We start from the raw sequence: 21,205 nt of genomic DNA, 5'->3' as shown, positions 1-21,205 counted from the left end.
GTTATGGGGTGCCAAGCCCAAAGGTGGTCTTTGTAGCTGGGGCGTGGGGGGCCCTGGACATTCCGAGGATGCATGCGACGACGGTGGCTCAGGTGGTTGCGGTATGGCTAAACTTGCGCACAATAAGGCACTGCTCGTGCCGGCGGTGGCAGGGGAGCTCTGGCAAGTAACGGCCGCTCCCCACTCGGTTTTTTGCCCGTTTTCTCCACTCGCGCGCCTGAGATGGCATTCACTCCCCCCGCCACTCTGTCTTTGCTGGGCGATTTGGCAGGCGCAGCTGGCGGCATCTCTACTGCCATTTCTGCGCCCCGTTCGGATTACAACTGCCCCAGCCAGTTTTAAATAAACATTAAGAGTTTTATAATGTTCATAATGGCTTTCACAGCTTGTTGCTCATGCTTTAATCCTTGTTGAAGTAAAAGAAAAGTTCGTACCTTGTTGCTGGTAATTAGGGGATTAACCCTTTGTGCGGCAGAAATAAGACACACAGCTACATGGTCATCCCTCAGGATAGGAAGGAGACAATTTATTCTAACACACCTTGCTTAAGTACAGTCACTTGCTACTCCAGGGACAGAATACAGCTGATTGGTCCAGAGAAAGTAACACCACTTTTCCAGGCTTTCCTCACGTATCCAGCAGGTGTTTATCTTTGTTATTAATTCTTCTCTTATGTTCACATTAGAGAAAAGCGGCTAGCTTTGGGAAAACCCCTAGCAGAGCCTGAGAAAAGTGGACTGGAAAAATACTCAGAAGAGGTTTCCTTGGGCCTGAAAGCCGCAATACCGCAATGACTGGATGTTCCTTTACGGAGATAAATCTACTTATATCTTTGGTGGGGTTTTTTCTTTGTCAGGAAAATTAATCCACAAACACCAGAGGTTTATGTCCAAAAAGGAGACAGAGGAGTCCTTTTTGCTTTATTCGAATAAAGGGAGAGGCCATGGGACATTCCCCTGGGATCTCTCAAATTTTTGGAGGACGCAGCCTCCTTTTTATCCTATTTTCCCGGCCGCATTTTCCCTCTTTTCCCATTGGCTGAGGTACTTGAGAGGCACAGACTTCCTGGAACGCCTGATACCTGAAATTCCCCTCTAATGTATAACCCTCCCTTTTAAATTTTAATTCTTATAGAATTCATAGTTTCCCCCCCCCCCCCCCGTTGCTTCTTTCATCTTTCGATATCCAATTTCATTTATCAGCAGCCCTACAGTTTCTTTGTAAAGGCAAATATCTTTTTCCATTCATCAATCAGTGGAATCCATCCCACTGATTCTTTTATCTCTCAGTGCTAGCCTTATCTACAGGCAGATCCACAGCTCATTTGTAAAGACAAATTCAACATTCCTCTCATCTTCTATTTTCCAGCTTTTTTGCTGTAGGTCAGGCTCTGCACACCGCGATATTTTTATACAGCCTGATGAGCTGTTCTGTTGCTTGCAGGATGGCTGTCATCGTCACTACAGGTCACCGCGTGTTACTGGATCTGTAGGTTGGAGACAGAGATGACACACTTGTGGAGATCCATGCGACAACAACCTGTTTTATTGTTCAGATCTTCCTTAAATAGGAGATTCAAAACTCCCTCATCTAGACAGCTGATTGGTCTGGCTTTAACACTGCCCAGCTCCCTGGCCAGTGTTACATCTGCATTTAGGGCTGAATGAGATTGGCTTAGGGTCCCTGTGTAGATTTGAATCCAACCTATTCTTGTTCACCTAGGGATTTGTTTACGTCTAGGCTGGTTGAGTTTAGGGGACAGCTTCAGACCAGCTGCACTGAGACATTCTCTGGCTGTAGCTCTCTGGCTGCTTTTATCATACAGCTATCTAGGCTGTAATTTCTCTTACAGCTCTCGGCTGTTTCTCTCTGGTGTTCCGTGTCCTTTGTTTTTTCGTGGCTTAGTTATTGTCATCACGTCAGGGTCCCCATGTGTTCCAATCAGGGGAGATGGAGACACAACACTCGTGGTTTGTGCAGCAGAGAGTGAGTTTAATGGCTTACACTGCTCTTATATACCCTATTCAAGACTTCGCGTTCGAACCTGATTGGCTATGAGTGGTTACCACCCAGCTCATTGACCAATAGCTGCCTGCTTACATTCATTGTCAGGGATTGGCTGTCTGTAGCCAAACCCCTCCTCCTTTTATAACGCATACTGTCTAGCTGTATGCTGTCATAGAGGTATCTGACATAATGGTCAAAATTAAATTATATATTATTAAATAATATATATTTTATTTGATGAAGTAATGTTTCTTCACCCTTCAATATCCATTTCTATTGAATTATAAGCTCTGGAGTACATGAACCATCTGTGTATAGCACTTAGGAAAATAGGACTTCCATGCATGTTTGCAATATAAAAAATAATATTAAAATATTTTTAAAATAAACAAATAGTAAATCCTGATTACGCACACACTTAAAAAAAATTACAATAAATTTCACGTCAAATTGGAAAATTACAGCTGAACGAAGAGATTGTTATATTTACTCCATAGTTTTGAAATGTCAGTTTTCATTAAGCTGATTCAAATCCAAATGTACAGGTCCAAAGGAGGGCTACAAAGATGATCATAAGGATGGAACACCTTGTCTTGGGTTGCAATGCAGGATGTGACCAGGGTTGTGTATTCTATCATCATCTGTTGAAACCAGGTGGGGCAGTGATCCTCATCTCTATGGGAGATATCCTCTGCTAATGGGCCATCTGTTAAAAGCCAGGCGGGGCAGTGTTCTTTATCCTTTCCACAACCCATCCTTCCTCCACGAAGATATCATCTGTTAATGGCCCATTGAGTCCCACTGCATGACTGATAAAATTACATCATCCCATTGTGCGATGCTCTATCCAGGGGGAGGACCCAAGCATTTCTTACCTTGTGGAGGGAGCAGAAAGCATTCCCAAAGCAGAAAACCTCTCTTTGTCTCTAGAACAGGCCCCATGGAATACGATATCTTAAAGATACGAAACTGCTTTCTTAATGACGAATTCCAAAAGGAATTCAGTACCCTTTTTTTAGATCCCTCTCTTATCTTTCTCTAATATTAGTGGTTCATTTTCCTTTTGTAGCTATAGCCTAGTTTTGAATATAAAATCCTTTGTGGATTGGTTAGAATTTAGAATTCCCTTGGTAATTGGTGCAAAATCTAAGACCCCCCAAAAGATATAAAAACCCCTGAAAAACCCCAACCGTTGAATATGCTAGACTGGATACCTTCATAGAATAAACTGTGGAATTGGGCCTTTCTTAATGTTCCGATCTCTTCACTCTGCTGGCCTGAGGGTGAGCTACAAGCCAAATTCTATCTGGGCAAGGCTTGGAAGCGTGCCCTGTTGCTGAGGACTGCTTTGGCAGTCTCGGGGATCCCACGGAGACCCCAAAATTACCAGCGACACTACCCAGATAAAAACTGAGATTTGGAACACCAAGGCAGCCTTTTTACACTGGATTACAGAGGAAAACCAGACCTTTCCACATCATCACTGGACCTTTGGAGGAAAACTGCACCCTTCTACAGGACCACTGTTTCAACTAAACCACATCTGTCACTCCAGGAGGACTGAAGCATCCATTTAACTGGAATGCTACCAACACCCTGACTGACGGGGTGTCAGGTTGTATTTTGATTCTGTCAGTGTTTTGGGTTGTTGTTTTTTGGGGTTTTTTTGTAATACTATATTTCTATTTTAATTTTTCCTAGTAAAGAACTGTTATTCCTATTCCCATATCTTTGCCTGAGAGCCCCTTAATTTCAAAATTATAATAATTTGGAGGGAGGGGGTTTACATTTTCCATTTCAAGTGAGGCTCCTGCCTTTCTTAGCAGACACCTGTCTTTCAAACCAAGACACACCTCTCTTATGAGGAAAGGCTGAGAGAGTTGGGGCTGTTCAGCCTGGAGAAGAGAATGCTTCAGGGAGACCTTATTACAGCCTTTCAGTACTTAAAGCGAGCCTATTAGAGAGATGGGGACAGATTTTTTTAGTGATAGGACATGGGGCAATGGTTATAAATTAAAAGAAGGAAGATTCTGACTGGCTATAAGGAAGAATTTTCTTACAATTAGAGTGGTAAGACACTGGAATAGTTTTGCCCAGAAAGGTGGTAGATGCCCCATCCTTGGAAACATTCAAGGTCAGATTGGATTGTGCAGATCTAGTTGAAGATGTCCCTGCTCATTGCAGGGGGGCTGGACTAGATGGCCTTTACAGGTCCCTTCTGACCTAAACTATTCTATGATTCTATGATCATCTTCCTTTGATTAACTGAATTAAGTCAGAAAATAAACTTATCCAATTCTGTTAACGCATTTCTTCACTGTAGGTATTATTGTCAGCTAACTTTGATTTGTCACCTTTAACTTCTGCACTGGCATGCCCCTTATCACTCCAAGTTCTACTCAAACATCATATTCTCCCTTCTTCATTCTATAGTTTGTGACACCTACCAAGAAGCTCTTCATCTGGGGCAGCATCTAGTCTAATAGAACTTCCAGTGGGCAGAAGACTCTCTTACCAGAATAGTACACTGGTAGACAAGCGTAGTTCACTAATGATCCACTATGTACCAGTGTGCCATTGTAAGCACTAAGTACTTTCTGTACAAAATATAAAACAGTTGCGCACATGTAAGCCACACAAGGCAAGCCAAGTTAAATGGTTTGGACAGGCAGTGTGGGCAGGGCAGAAACATGATCGCCAGCTGTCTTGACTGAAACAATCTTATCTCCCTTTGATTGTTTAATGTGTTATAGCCTAGTTTAAACATCATTGTTTACACAATACTCTCCTTTGGAGCTTTTAAATACTATCTTACTCTGAGGTATATGTCTATTACTGTAAAAGTTTATGCAACACTTATGAATAAGAGAGGAAAGCTTAGACAAGTGTCTTTCCAGGTTTCTGGCAGTAGACAGCAGCTTTATTGAGGCGGCCAGCACCCCAAAACCCACTCTTGCTCACAAGTTCTTAATAATGACCAATCAGGTCTATTACAACATGAATTGTTTATTGAACAGGCCAAGGAAAACAGACATAAGACTAAACAGACTACTTATTACACAGGATAACACAAAAAGAACTAGTTAATAAAATATAATGCACGATAATAAAGGTACCCATGCTACAGCTAGCGAAGAAATAGTATAGATTAGGAGCCAATATCACTTACCAATGAGTGATGGTGGTGTGCAAAGTATCTCCTAATTTCTTTCAATTCCAGGGAAGTATCTCAATGTGAATGTCTCCATGTCGAGAACTCTCTACGCACTCAGAGAACGTATAGGAGATTTCTGATTTCATGAAAGTCAAAGTGATCTTGTATAGTTGTAAAAAGTGCTTGTCTGTCAGTCACTTATTTGTGGCTTATCCTTTCCCACCATTCAAGAAAGGATGTTTATTGCTGACTAAGGGTGTTTTCAGCCAAGATAATTCATCACAAGACAAAACAATCCAACCTAGCTTAGCCATGGGGGAAGTAGAGGTGTCAGGGGGTGAAAGGTCCTGTCACGATCACTTTCAAAACCTAGGGTCTAAGAACAAAAGCTAATTGTATTTTCTAAGTCAATCAAGCTATAGAAAAATGGGAAGAAATAGTGTGTGGCTTGTTTTCAAATGTTATTGTTTAGCATAACACTTCATGCAACTAGTTCAAAAAAGTCTATATACTCAGGACTGTTTACATCTGAATAAATACAGTAAATTAACAAATAGAGTATTTAAAATTATCTACAAAAACGTGTTTTACCAGGTATTCACTGTTTGTATCAAGTCTTAAAGCTGAAAGCTGCCAGGGCAATACCAAAGAGTATGAAATAAAAGAAAAATCATTAAAATGGAGCTATTTAAGAAAATCTCCTCAGAAAAAAAGTCACATTAATGGTCAAATAAACTAAAAATTAAAGCTATTAGGCAACCTTACCAGCATCTTCAATCAAAAGACCATAAACATCTACGCTTTACATATTATTTGATTTTTTAATTTTATACTATGAGGTGAAAGCAACACATTTCCTTTTAGTAATGTATACACAAATAGCCTCACTCAGAATACAGTTTTAATGCACATAAAGTATTCATTTTACAAATCATTTTGCAATTCAAATAAATATACAATAGCTTGGAAAACAATATTTTAGAAAACAAATGCCAATGTAAAAAGACCACTTAAAATAACTGAAATTATAAAAGGTTTCCGTATAGCTCTGTATTTACAGTTTTCTTACTGCATCATCAATATCAGAAATCTGTTCCTTCAGCTGGTTCCACTGTTCTGGATTCAAAGAAATACCTGAAATGCATTAAAAAGAAATACTTAGGACAAAAAAAAATTGTAGTGCAGAATTTTGCATAATTACTGTCAAGGCTGGTTTCATACACATTGTATGTCAAAACTATTAATGCTTATCCTACCTCAAGTGTAACAACCACCTCGGTTACAAAGAAATTACTCATTTGGAACACTTCAGGTAAACTTTAGACCTTAGTTTATCTCCTTACAAAGAAAACGAGTTCAGTATAACAAATTCATTCACAAATGTTAGGCTAAACACAGAAATACAGTGCTGGCCTTGACAGAAGGCAGTACAAAATAAATGAGGAAATCAACTGTATTCCTGTTGGTTTCTAAAGGACATACCTTTGTAGACTGAACTTCTACACACTTTTAAAGTACCATAATTCTCAGTGTTTTTTCCCCTCACATTTCTTAAAGCACAGTGAATAACAAACTATAAGTAACATTTTGGAGACTATTACCACTCCTTACCACTCAAAAAGCAACATGGAAATCCAATTGTAATAAAAGCAAGAAGTGAAGTAAATTAATGGGAAAATGTATGGCTATGTATGTAACTCCCATACCAAATCTGTTTGTATTCAATGCCTTGTTTCCCATAAATTATGGGGGAACCATTTAGGAAAACACACTCAGGACAATGAAACCACTTTGCTTTTGTTTACAATCTACAGATAAAACTAATTATATGTTAAAATGAAAATCATCAATAAGTAAAAATATTACTCTAAAAATACTATGTAGTAACAAAGTATAGAAATCTGATACACAAAGATCTTCAGCAACCTGCAGACAATGTTTTAATACAAAATAACATGATGCAAAACAATACCTTTCCTGCCCGGCTTCATTTCACCTTCTTGATCCATCCAATATTCTCTAATATCAATTAAGACTTTTCCTTTAAAGTCACGAACACTGACATACCTCATTTTGCCAATCTGTCAAAACACATATAAGGATAGTTTATAGATATTTTACATATTACAGCATTCACTTTTCCCATCAGTATCAGACATGTACATGTGACATTGCACACTACAGCTTATTTTAGACACCAGTAAAACAACTAGATCAAGAGCTTAATCCAGAGCAATCAGTAGGCAAATAAGTAATGTCAATATAAATAGATGAATGACTTAAAACCAGTTGAGCATTCAGCATTTAATGCTCAATGCAAGAGTGGGTCTCTCCTAGAACAAGAAAATACCTGTCTTCTTAATAAGCTTACATCTTACAAAACCCACTAATTTACTGTTTTCTGAAATAAAGTTTTGTCTATGTTATAACCATCTTTGTTAGTAACAGTTGTAAACAAGCAGGGAAGAAGGAGCTCTACCCCCAAATCTAAGTTTTAGTCCATTCCATAGGTACAGAAATCAAATTAGATATTCTCATGAGATGGGCATATTTTCTAACTTGTTTCCTCCCCTCCTCTTTTTTTTCCTTTTTTAAAACACAGTAAATACAGATGGAAACAGAAGTAAGCCACCAACTGCCCTATGCTTGCTTCTGCCAGTTCATTGGGACACTTTCTCGGAAATGTGGTTAAAAGACTGTACCAAATGTTCCCAAAAATCCCTATCCAAATACTTTAGGTTTACCAACACAGCAATGGTATAAAATGACTTTGAAATATCAAGATTTTCACACAGTGGCTTAACTGAATTATGAGGGCTGTTTTTTTAATTCTCCAAAGGGAAAAGAGACAACAGGCATGCTGCACATTACATTATTTAGCCTTTATCAAATTTTTTAAAAATTGATTAAAAAATTTTGTTCACATAAATTAAAAATATAATGTGAATTTGAGAATCAGAAATTTGATAATAAAAAAAGCACAGTCAAACAATTCACATAAAAAATTCTTAGTATTTTGTATGTACCTTCTGGACACACTGTGAAGAAAGAACATATAAAGTAAACAATTTTTAAAACAGAATATTCCTTCCTGATAAAACATTAGTTTTAGTTTTCACCTTCCTTAATTTACACATCTTGCACTTTGGCATAATTTAACAGGACACAAAACACATCTTACTACTATTAAGTCTAACCAGAAAGCATGAGCAACTCTCCAACCAACTAAAACCATCCACAGATGTTTAAATCTGAAGTACTAAGGCCCGAAAACAGGCCCTGAGTTTAAGTTGACCTCTGGATGAACCTTCCAACCAAATGTATATGTATCCACTCATTAATGAAGTATTATTAGCAATAAGATATATGTATCCAGTCTTTGGCAAAACATGTATTTACCTTTCTGCATTTAGAAATCGGACAAGGCCACATCTGGCCTTGTCTGGGGTGTAGGATCAAAGACAACTGCCTTGGTTCCTCCTTGAGCCCTGGCCAGGCTTTGGGAGAAACTCAACAGGAGAATAAAACCAGATGTTCCCACATTAGAAGTAATGGTAACTTGTTTATTGTAAAAGCTGGGCTACTCTCACAGCAAAGACAAAAGTCTCTTTGCCTGCAAGGTGGATGCACCACAGAATTTCCCAGTTACTGGGAGTGCTTCTCCAGTCCTTCACTGTGACAGCTTCCCCCAGCTGATGATTAAAGGATATCTGGATGAAGGGGTAAATGTGATAGGTTGACTTGGGAAGAAGAAACTCAGAGAGAGGTTGTCTCTAAGGGAATTTCCTCTGTGGGGGTTGGGATACCTGCAACAGCCAATTAGAGAAAGTCAGTTCGCTCCGTGAACACAGATTTTGAAGGAGGTAATCCGGAACTGAGTCTCTTTGTCTTTCCTTCGGCTGAGCAGGTAACATCAACCCGAGCTTCCCCCCGCCCCCCCCCCATGTGGGGGGGGGGGAGGCTCAGGAGGCCGCTTGGGCCCTGTTTGCAAACTAGGGGACTCAATGGCCGGGGGGAGAAAAAGTTGTGTGATAAGACCTTCACGGCTTCCTCCTCCAGAGGCCTGCGGCTCTGGAGTGGGGTGGGGCCCGGCTCCTGCTGCTGTCAGACCGGCCAGGCCTGCCCAGGTGGCCATGAGCACTGTGGGGCTGCAGCCCAGCCCCAGAAAGGCTGATTAACACCTCAGCTGCCCCCCCCAGCGCGGCCTGAGCCTGGCCCAACTTTTGTAGTTGTGTTTAACTCTTTAGTACTCAGATAAGATTTGCAAAGCCTCCAGCCTTTCCTTTGAATATGAAAGGAAATAAGAAGATTTCTGAAGTCAGTGACGTAAGAGCTAAGTTTTTAAGATGGAAGGAGAATGAGAAGATGCTGAAATGGCTGAAAATCTTTTTGCAAAATTGTAGGGATGAACTGATGTACTGAATATTCCTATAAAATATGGAAAAAGACATGGGGGGATGGAAATGTTCCATTTAATAGATGATTTGACTAAAGAGCACCTGTGTTGAGAATTTCTGCCCTGAGAAAAGAAGGGGATTTCAGTTTTCTGAAGATGAAGCCTGAGCAGAGAGAAAGGAGACGGAAAGAACCTTTGCTGTTGAACATTTCATTCTTAAAAGTAATACCCCATGAGACAGACATGGCCCACATCTACAGCTTTGGGACGGCTGTGGAGTTGGGAGGAGTGTCACGGTTGCAGGTTCCCGGGAGGATGCAAATTGTGAAAGAAAAAACCACAAGAGGACTGTCTTCTTCTTTCTTGTGGAAAAAATCCCTACAGCTTTCAACAAAAGGAGGCTTCTCTCTCCGGAAATTAACTGAAAAAGACTAAATTGGGGACTGACCGAAGTATTTGTTATATGTTTGTTTTGTTGTTATGAAGGTTGGGAGAAGGAGGGAAGGAGTGATCTGAAAAATCTTATTCTGAATTTTTTTTTCCTTTCTCTTTGTTTGTGTAATTAATACATTTTCTTTTATACTCTCTCAAGTTTTAGGCCTGCCTTGCTTTTTTGCTCCTGGTTCTGTCTCACAACAGAAAAATAAGTTTATTTAAATTGGCAACTCAAAACGAAGACATTAATTTGGTGCATTGGCTGGGAAATCGAAATTAAACCAAGACAGTAAATTATTAGGGTAACTGGTGATGTATCTTTCTTAATCACTATAGGCAATCTTCTGTAGCAATGATTAGGTGCATTGCTTAGCTTATTCTTTTGTAATTCTTTACAGTTTTGCATTATAGTAAATTACACTATTCCTTAAGTTGATGTTGGTGCCTGGCACTGACCCTACTCACCAGCAAAACAAAGTCATTGATACGTTGACTGGTGCTGTGCCTGAGACAGAGACACAGCACTCTATGATCCATGTGACAAAAAGCCTTTATTCCCTCTGACTTCACCTTAAATACCCCGTTTAATGTTCCCGGGTAAGCGCCTGTGATTGGTTCCAAGTTCAGGCTGCTCAGCTCTCTGACCAATAGCTCTCTTCAGCTTGGGCTGGAACTCATTGGGTCACATCCTTGTCTGTCTCCAATTCTGTCCTATCTCTGTTCTCTGGGGGCCTGTCTTATCAGGCCAGGCTGCTTCTCTTATCAGTGGTCAGATTAACTGCCCAGTACAAGCCAGCTTGCACTGCGACAAGTCATAAAAGTTGTTATTTCACAAAATATACATAAACAAATAGGCTTTGTGCTTCCTTAAACTATTTTTTCTTTTTATGCAGATCATGCTATTTTAACTCTAATTTTTTTTTAAACAATTAGGACCTGTTTAAATAGCATAAGCCTGAAGCAGTTGTTTTCCTACTTCAAAGCATCCTTTAAAAAGTTTATAAGATAGTATTTTGAGATTGATTTATTAAATACTTCCACAGCACTACAAATTTAACATTCAAAAATAAGGTATTATGTCACGGTAGCCAAGTTCTTTCAGACCAAAATTGGTAACATGTCCAAGTCCATCAGCACTGCTGGAAAAGGAAATCCTAAATAGCCTACATGAACATTTATTGGTTTTCCCTATAATGCTTCAGTGACTTTTAAGGTCACCTATAAACCAGCTTCAAGCAGTAATACCCCTCAACACCTTTTTTTATTTCCCCAGATCTATCAAAGACTATTAGTCCATTGCCAAGTAACTCCAGATTTACTTAAAGAAAATATGATATGATATCGCAGATTATAACTGCAAATACAGCTATAAATGGTGCAGAATTTTACTATTAAAGATAAGGCTACATGTCTTAATTCAACTACAGTAAGGTGAGGGGCAATAATACAAAGTACACAACATTTATTCAATCAGTAAGTCTAACTTAAATGTGGACAGTTCCATATGAAAATGCTAATAATGTTAGATTTTACACCACTGTCTAGATTTCAGCTGCATGCTCACATTAAATTTCAAACATTTAGGTATACTCAATGCAAAACCATTGCTACTGCTGAAAAGCTTTTTATAGGCTTTCAAAGTACTGTTTAAAAAGTTCAAACCTAGATTTTGGCTAAGCAAAGTGATGTTTCCTGAAGTTCAGTTACCTGCAATTCTGGTATTGAGTCATTTCTGAAAAATTATTTTTCCACGCAGCAGCTGATAGACCTAGAATAATTTCACTCTTCTAAGACACCTTTGTATCTCTCTAACAACATTAATATTCCAAGGACTGCGTTAATTAATAGCAGGGTAGCTGCTGCAGTTCAACCTTCATAAACAAAATCATATGCTCTTGTGCTAGTTTTGGCTGGGGTAGAGTTCATTTTCTTCCCAGAAAGTTTGGCTTGCACAGAGCCAAGGCCTTTTCTGGTACTCATACAGCCACAATGGAAAGGAGGCTGAGGGTGCATGGGAGGCTGGGAGATGACCCAGTCAGGACAGGTTACCTCAACTGACCAAAGGGACATTCCAGACCATATGATATCATGCTCAGTATATTAAGTGGGGGGAAGGAGAAGGAACAGGGGGACCTTTGAAGCGATGTCGTTTGTCTTCCCAAGTCACTGTTGAACGTGATGGGGGCCTTGCTCCCCTGGAGATGGCTGACCACCTGCCTGCCCATGGGAAACAGTAAATTAATTATATGTTTGGCTGCGCAGGGCTTGGTTGCTGGTTGGGGTTAAAACACATCAGCTTTCTATTAAATATTACAGCTCCTTAGACATATTATTATATTAAATTAAACACAATATATTAAAAGCATTATTTCCAGGTTTCCATTTCTTACAGTAAAATGCACTGAACTGTGTCTAGGTTTGTTTCACAGCTATGCAACTGACTTCCTGTATGAGTTTCAGCAACCATCTTCTTCACCATTTTTCTTCCTATTTCTCTTGATTAAACTGTATATATTGTTGAAGAAAAAACAGAAAAAAATAATATCCCTTCTTTCTTACCATATGTATAGCATTAGAAGAAACACAATAAGCTAATATAAACTTCTAGAATAGAGAGTCCTGCAAACAGCAGAGATCTGTAATACAGCAAATTGGTTTAGCAAATTAATTCTGAAACTTAGGTGGTCACCGATGCATTTCACAATGTCCTGGTTCCAGCCAGGATAGAGTTAATTTTTGAAGTAGCCATGAGGTAGCATGGCTAAGACAGGGAGGTTATTCCATACCACTTCTTGTTATTGCTAGAAGCAGGGGAAAGGGACTGTCACTTCTGAGGAGAGGGGGTTTCTTCCAGTCAAGAAAACATGGCAGGGGAGCTGTCTGGTATTGTTTCTTGCTAGGGGCTTTCCATGTAAATAATTTCTTTTGTAAACTTTTGTTATTAACATAATTGTTGTTACTGTTCATTTTCTTCTCTCACTGATATTTCCAGTAAATTGCTCTTATGTCAACCCATAATCTTTGCCTTTTGTGCCTCCGGTTTAATGGAGGGGGGGGAACAGGGAGTGTCACATGGATGTTTTTTTTTAGTGCAAGTACTAAATTGGAGAATATTATTGCTAAACAATGACACACAACCAATCACATTCCAGAGCATCACAAATATATATTACCTACTTACTTATATACTTTTAGGAGCCTATGATAGGTAAAGACATTACACTAGGAAACTGAAGAACTTATTTCTCACACGTGAGAAAAGCAAATTTGACCCAAACTTAAAGGGGGGGAGCCACACATGCAACAGGCAAACTACTTTTCAAGTAACAATTTCTGTGAAATGCCCAATCCTGTAACGTGGTTCCACTATGGATAATTAATATTAATACTTTAACCTATCAGCATTAACAAACCTAATCCAAATCAGGCATAGGTAGATGACAGGATTTGTCAAGCTAACCAAGGTACATGATGAACAACTCACATTGGCTTGAAGCCACAGACAGGAATCTAATGTAACATGAATAATGCTTGTCCTTAGGGCCTCTAGTAATACATCACAAATGAGAGTAAGATAAATTTCCACACCCCAAATGCACTCAAGTCCTTTAACAAATTCAAAGTATACTAGGCTATGGAAGGGGCTTATAGCTGGTCTGTGAGCCAGACAAAGTTAACTGATAAGGTTTAATTCTGAAAGGAATTTTACCAAGGCCGTTGGTTTGGAGACTGAGAAGAGAAGAAGGAGAAGAAGAAAAGCAAGAAGAAATCTCCAGCTTGGAAAAGTAGTTTTAGAAAAGTTTTGTGAAAAACAGCGGTGGAGACGATTTTGCACCAATGAATGTTATGTTGATCTATTGTAACCAATGAATAAAGTGTAAACTTTGTAGAGTGTATAAAAGACAGCATGCTGTTGTAATAAATGGATTTTAGCCTTCTGAAATGCAGTGCGTCCTTTCATATGTCGCATCCGCCCCAACAGTGACATCTGGTGACGCCGGACGTGATTTGCAATTGAGCTGCAGGGTGATGTGCAGTGGGGATGCAGCCAGCAGCAAAAAGGAACAGCGGAGTGCTGTCGCTCCGGACCTAATTGACTTTGACACCTGGAGTATAGGTGAGCTGCTGGGACAAAATGGAAGAACATGGCCTTTGAGTCATGGGAGATGTGGCCATGAGTCATGGAGAGATGCGGCCATGAGTTGTGAGAGATAACGCAGCTGGGAGAAGAGCTGCAGAAGTTTGATAAAATAGGATAGACATCGCAAACTTTATTACTACAAACTGCTTTTTTTGTTGAAACGTGGGAGGAGGTAGGGCAAGCGATATGAGCGGCAGCTACAAAGGGAGACAAAATAGCCACAAAATCACTAACTACATGGAATCTACTTCGAAATTTATTGCTGCAATTAAAAGCTGATAGAGAAGCTGTAGCAGCTCCTGCTGCTGCTACCATCCAACTCATACAGGTCCTCCACTTAACACCACCTGTTTTCGTAAAATCGTTTTTTTCCTCTGCCTATGAACAATGAGAGATAAGACTATAATGAGAAGGACTGTTTGCAATCCAAAGCATCCTGAAGGCCAACAAGCTAACATCAGACCTTGTGTTACCACTGCACTATATAATTTATGGGGATGAGATTCTTTATCTCAATGGGGTGTGAAATCACTACGGGCTTTTAGCAAGGGCCACTGTGATGCAGGGCCTTAAGCGTCCAGTTATAACCTTGACATGGTTATCAGATAAACCTGTGGATTGATAATGGCCCCTCCCTATTGAAAAGCTTACTGCCCTTCAAAATTTAGTAGCAGAACAGCTGCAAGCTGGGCATATTGAAGAATCATTCAGCCCATGGAATACCCCTGTCTCTGTGATAAAAAATAAATCAGGAAAATGGAGACTTTTGCACGATTTAAGGCAGATAAATGCTGTGATGGCCACAATGGGAGCTTTACAACCAGGTCTTCCAACACCCACAATGATTCCACTGGGATGGAAAATAATTATCACTGATTTAAAAGATTGCTTTTTTACTATTCCATTGGACTGAACAAGATAAGGAAAAAATTGCTTTTACTGTGCCCTCTTTAAAACATGCTGAACCTAACAAAAGATATCAGTGGAAAGTTCTATCCCAGGGAACGAGCAATTCTCCAACTATTTGTCAATGGTTTGGGGCACAGGTGTTATCAAAGGTGCGAGAGCAATTCAGCAATTGTTATTGCTATCATTATATGGATGATATCTTGTTGGCATTCAAAAATGAACAATTGTCAGCTCTTGAACAATGTGCTGTTACAAATTTGGAAACTTATGGCTTAATTATTGCCCCAGAGAAAGTACAGAAACAGATGCCTTGGAAATATTTGGGGTTGAAAATAACCAATACTCAGATTGTGCCTCAATCTGTCAAATTAGACATTGAAGTTAAAACTGTTACTGATGTACAGAGATTGATTGTTGCAATAGGTTGGATTAGGTTGTATTTAAGGATAACTAATCATCAAATGCAACCTTTATTTGAATTGCTATCAGGAACTACTTCTACTGATAAGAGATGCTTGACTGCCATAGCAGAAAAGGCTATAGCAGAAATTGAACTAGCTTTGACATGTAAATTTGTTAACAGGATAAATCCTTCTGTTGGGGTGTACTTATTTCCCTTAAAAAATCATTAAGTACTATGTGGAATATTGTGTTAATGGAATGATGAGTGGGAAGATAAACGGCATATTTTGGAGTGGATATTTTTATCTTTCAGATCCTGGAAAACAGCTCCAGGACTTTATGAACTTTTTGCAGACATCATCATCAAAGGTCGCCGACGTTGTAATGAGATTTTAGGCCATGATCCTGTAACTATTGTGATACCTGTACAGTAATGGTATTTTGAATGGTGTTTTCAAAATCATCATGAATTGTAATCTGCATTGTCTTATTTTACAGGCCAAATACCATATCATTTGCCTTCTCACCATATTTTGACTTTAACCAGGGATATTCCTTTTCAGGTGAAAAAAAATCAATTATTTCTTCTTGTCCTTATTGTCATATGACTCATATTTCAAAATATTATGGTACCAACCCCAGGGGTTTACTGCCTTTGCAAGAATGGCAAACTGATGTTACAAAAATGCCTGAATTTGGTCATTTAAAGTATGTTCATGTTACAGTTGATACTTTTTCTCATGCCAGAGTTGCATCAGCATTTGCAGGTGAAACAGCTTGGGATGCTATTCGTCATTTTTGTCATGGTTTTTCTATTTTAGGTGTTCCATTGCATATAAAAACAGATAATGGCCCAGCATATGTTTCATAGAAATTGCAAACATTTTTTCATGCCTGGGGTGTTGAACATTCTACCGGTATCCCCCATACCCCGACAGGCCAAGCAATTATTGTACGCGTTCATGGTGTTTTGAAGCTCCAGATTCAAAAACGAAAAGGGGGAATGCACGGGAAGCCACCTCAAGCGAGATTAGAAAAAGCTGTTTACGTGTTAAACTTCTTGTGTCCCTCACCTGATTCACAGTTGTCTCCTACATTTCATAATTTTTTCTTCTCTAAATTCTAAACAGCCAAATTTTTGTAAGAACGTTAAGGTATGGGTTAAGGATTTAATTACTGGAATGTGGACTGGACCAGTGGAATTAATAACATGGAGAAGAGATATGCTTGTGTTTTGACAGAGAATGGCCCACGTTGTGTTAAGCCATACTTGGAGTACATACTTTGAGCCTATGCCTGCAAGATAAAGGGTGAGTGTAAGTCCTCAGTCACGGCAGGGTGGGTTCCCTGGAGATCCACGGGGGGGGGGGGGGGGTGTGTCTCACCGGTGGCATTTGGCCGGTGCGGCGCCACTCACGAGAAACGGCAGCGTGCACGAGAGGCGGCGGTGTGCACGGGGCAACGCAGAGGTGCGGCGGTGCGCAGGCACGGGGGTGTGGCGGCAGGCAGGCACTAGTAGGCATGCGCGGCGGGCGGCAGCTTTGATCGGTTTCAGAGCGGCGGTGGGCACGTTTCCCGGGTTTTTTGCAGCTTTTTGCGGCTTTGCTCGGCAGGATCGATCCCAAAAGCGGCTCCAGCGGCACATGGGTTTTGCCGACAAGAGCGGCGGAATTAACATGAGAACTGCAGTGGGCACACTGGGAGAGCCCGGAAACCGTGCTATACACGGCAGATTTTAACAACTGATTCGTTTTTCGGTGTTTTAACAGTGGTTGGGGTAGATATAGTGGCAGATTGTTACTAAACATCATGGGCTCACAACAATCTGCCCTACAAAAGAGTTTAAGTTCCCAGCTTAGGGAAATATTAAGTCCAGGAGATGTTTTAATCTCTAAGAAAAGATTAGCACATTTTACAAGCTGGCTGTCTGTGGAAAAATCGGACCTTGAATTGCAAGATATAAATTCGCTTTCATCTTGGGACGAAATAGGGGATTTATTAACTTTAAAAGCGGGAAATGGAGATGAAACAGCCTCTGTATTCCTCCCGATATTCTTACAAATTTGAAAACTTTTACTTCAGACAGAAAACAACAGGCAGCAGCAGCAAAACAGCTCGGATTCACCTTCCCTTTCTCCAAAACCCTATAACCTAGAACTGGAGGGGACCCACGAGTCTCCCCGGGAACCGTAGGGCACCCAGCACAGCTGTAGCTGCTCTGGACCCCTGAGTCCTCCCCAGTATCCTGGTTCTGAAGATTTTTCAAAAATTGTCAGCCATTCTTCCTTGTACCCTTCCCTCCCAAATGTTTTCCCTTCGGAGCAATGTTCGGAAAGTTACAGAGGTGACTTCCCTTCCCTTCAAGGCAACGGCCACATGGCTAAGCCTGAAGGGGCCGGGGGCAAGATCCAAGATGGCTCTGGCCATGTGGCTTGTCCCCAGGGCACTGCAGAGCGAGGGGTGGGGGCCCCATATGGTGGCAGCCACATGTTTCCTCTGTCATCCCACAATCCCTTTTAGCCTCTGGTCCCTGCCCCTAACCCATTCCCCTCCCATAACCCATTCCTGCCCTCGGCCACCTTGCCCCCTCCCTCCTCCAAGAGCCTGCCCTGCATGACATCCCCCTGCAACCTCACCCCCACGTGTTGTAACCCTGGTTCCCACGGCTACCTCTCCCCGGCTCCGGTTTCACATGCCTGCCCTCCAAGCTACTGCGGGAGCGGGAGGAGGGGTGGTGCCCTCCAAGCTACTGCGGGAGCGGGAGGAGGGGTGGAGCCCCTCCTGGGTTCAGTGCTGGTGGGGAGGGATCAGCTCACAGCCCCTGCGGGACAGATGGTGTCCCTGTGGTGGGGGGGGGGGTGGGCAGCCTCACAGGCCCGATGGGGGGGGGGTGCCCAGCACTGGAAGTCAAAACCTGGAAGAGGAATATATACCATCAGCTGCATCCGTGGTTTATCTTGGTAGGATAAATGGCAAGAGAAGTTATCAGCCTTTGTCCTATCAAGATAAAAAGGAAATTTGTAAAGTACAGAGAGAATTTGGCAGAAGTAGTGAAATTTTTAAAGGCATGATGAGAGCACCCTTTAGCTCAAACCAACTAGTTCCAAATGATATCAAGGATCTTTTCTGATGTCTGTTAACTCCCTCAGAGTATGATCTATGGGAAAGCCTGTGGAAAAGATCTTTGAAAGTGCTTTTACAAGAGGTTTTACAAAGCTCTGAGGATGCAAAAGATGCTGATGATAATGACATAACATATGAACACCTATGTGAGGAAGGGGATTGGCATTGCCCCGAGAAACAAACCAGAGTACTATCCAAGTCTGTCCTGGATAAAATATGCAATGTTGCAGAAAAGGCTTTTAACCAATTACCAACAGTGGACACCAAGGGTAGTTATGTTAACATTAAACAGTTTGCTTCTAAGAATTTCTTACAGTTTGTAGATCATCTTCATGTGCAAGTGGAAAGGCAGGTGTGTGATCCGGTGGTAGAAGCCAAATTAATTAAAGAGATGGCTCAGAGGAATGCTAATGAAACCTGCCACAGGGTTATCCTTGGCCTTCCCCTTGAACCAGCGCCTAGCTTAGCACAGATGATAGAAGCCTGCACCAGGAAAGCAGAACTGCTCAGTGGACACGAGAGAAATCCTGGACTGGCACACCCAAAAACCATGGCAGCTATGACACCAGGAGCAAAGAAGCAACCAATGTCACCAGAGCAGCTGCAGCACATCATCTGCTTCCAGTGCAAGAAGCCAGGACACTTCGCCAGAGACTGTCCACACAACCAGAAACAGAAGAAGACCAACAAAGAAAAAAACTAGATCTAGAGCGCGTACCCGCCATTAACACAATCATGCGCAAAGACATAAATACTGCGGGCTCCACACTGAAAAAAGTCTCTCTCTTAAATAAAAAGGGGGAGGATGGAATACAGGGTATGGCGATGCAGGACAATCAAAATGTCAAATGTTCAATTAACAAGGTTTGGCAGCCACAAGGCCGTTTTAGGATTGTGACTACCAAAGGTTTTCATTTCAGGTCACCTGACTGGACAGTCATTACAGTGGACCTACCTAACACCTCACAGGACGTGACGTTAAACCACATGAAACTGGATAGTGAGTATTTAGTTATTGGGGACACAACACACACACACCCCCTGGAGATTTAGGTGGATCCCATGACCATCAAGGGAAAGATAACCTGCCTCATTCTCCTTGCACGATGTCCTCTACCACCATATTTACCTGGTTGAGGGGCAAATCCTCGCCCAGGCCATTCCCATTCCAGAGGAGGTCCCAGTAGATGGAAAATCACCTGAAGTCTACTGGGCAGAAGTGGCGGGTGAGGAAAAGCCTTCTTTGGCATGCAACCTAACCCAGGGATCAGACCACCTCCATGTGGAGGGGGTACTGGACACAGGCGCCGATGTGACTATCATACCCGAGAGGATGTGGCCGTCACATTGGTAGTTATAACCTGTGGCTGGCAAAATCCAGGGTGTAGGAGGGGTAAAATTGGCAAAAATATCAAAAAGCATCATGCAAATTGAAGGGCCGGATGGAAAATTGCCTAGCGTCCGTCCATTTGATACAGACTATAAATGCCCCCTATGGGGGACAGACACCATGTCCCAGTGGGGAGTGAAATTGATTATTCCTAAGACTCCCCGGGATTTTTAGGGACGGCCGCTGTAGAGCACCCTACCCATAAATTAACATGGCTAGATGATACCCCAAAGTGGGTAGCACAGTGGTTGGTGAGTAAGGAGAAGCTCAAGGCCCTTGAAGAGCTTGTGGAGGAGCAATTGGCCAAAGGCCACATAGAAGAGACAACCAGCCCTTGGAATTTCCCGGTCTTTGTAATAAAGAAGCTGGGGAAGGACAAGTGGAGGCTGCTCCATGACCTCCGGGAAATAAACAAAGGAATTGAGGACATGTGGTCTCTCCAACCTGGAATGCCTTCCCCAACGATGCTTCCCCGAGACTGGCAATTCGCTGTTCTAGACATCAAGGACTGTTTCTTCCACATTCCCCTACACACAGAAGATGCCCCATGGTTTGCCTTCATGGTTCCTACCATCAATCGAGAAGCCCCAATGAAGCGCTACCACTGGAGAGTTTTGCCGCAAGGCATGAAAAGTAGTCGTTCCATCTGCCAGTGGCAGGTGGCCTCATTGCTGTCCCCGGTACGTGCTCAGAGAAGGGAAGCCGTCATCTTACACTACATGGATGACGTGCTTGTGTGTGCCCCTGATAACTCTATACTCCAATACACACTTGACCTAGTGGTTAAAGTTTTAACCTCTGCTGGATTTGAATTGCAGGAGGACAAAGTCCAAAGGATGCCACCTTGGAAGTACCTGGGCTTGGAAATTACTGCACGGACCATTGTTCCGCAGAAATTGGAAATTAATTGTAATCCAAAAACCTTGGCCGATCTCCATTCCTTGTGTGGGTCTTTCAATTGGGTCAGGCCCTGGCTAGGCCTCACTAATGAGGACCTAGAACCTCTCTTCAATTTATTGAAGCGGGAGAGAGAGCTGCTTTCTCCCAGGGAACTGAGCCCAGAGGCAAAAGCTGCAATCGAAAAGGTACAGAAGGCTTTAGGAGAGAGGCAAGCTCATCATTACCAGCCCAAGCTGCCCTTCAAATTCATTGTCCTAGGAAAACTGCCACACTTACACGGGTTGATATTCCAATGGATCGAGGGGCAGAGAGAGTCACTCTTAATCATAGAGTGGGTCTTCCTCTCCC

General features: G+C 41.6%; 2 protein-coding genes across 4 annotated transcripts in view; one reads left to right on the top strand and one right to left on the bottom strand.

The window, feature by feature from the left end:
- LOC148220307 (syncytin-A-like) overlaps nt 1-21,205 on the top strand; it is a 28,958-nt gene that overhangs the window by 303 nt on the left and 7,450 nt on the right. The window lies entirely within an intron of this gene.
- LOC148220306 (activated RNA polymerase II transcriptional coactivator p15) overlaps nt 883-21,205 on the bottom strand; it is a 35,109-nt gene continuing 14,786 nt past the window's right edge. For 2 of the 3 annotated variants that reach the window (XM_088155667.1, XM_088155666.1), the window contains exons 4-5: nt 7,134-7,242; nt 4,994-6,295 (exon numbers count right to left, since the gene is read on the bottom strand). In XM_088155667.1, coding sequence (XP_088011793.1) covers nt 6,216-6,295; nt 7,134-7,242 — 189 coding nt within the window. In that variant the 3' untranslated portion in view covers nt 4,994-6,215. Of the gene's footprint in view, nt 1,487-4,993; nt 6,296-7,133; nt 7,243-21,205 lie in introns of those variants that run through there. The other variant, XR_015799099.1, reaches the window with a different exon arrangement.

This window comes from Sturnus vulgaris, chromosome W (genome assembly GCF_052056855.1).
Source record: "Sturnus vulgaris isolate bStuVul1 chromosome W, bStuVul1.hap1, whole genome shotgun sequence".
In the NCBI taxonomy this organism is placed as follows: domain Eukaryota; kingdom Metazoa; phylum Chordata; class Aves; order Passeriformes; family Sturnidae; genus Sturnus; species Sturnus vulgaris.
This window is presented reverse-complemented; position numbering and strand designations above follow the sequence as displayed.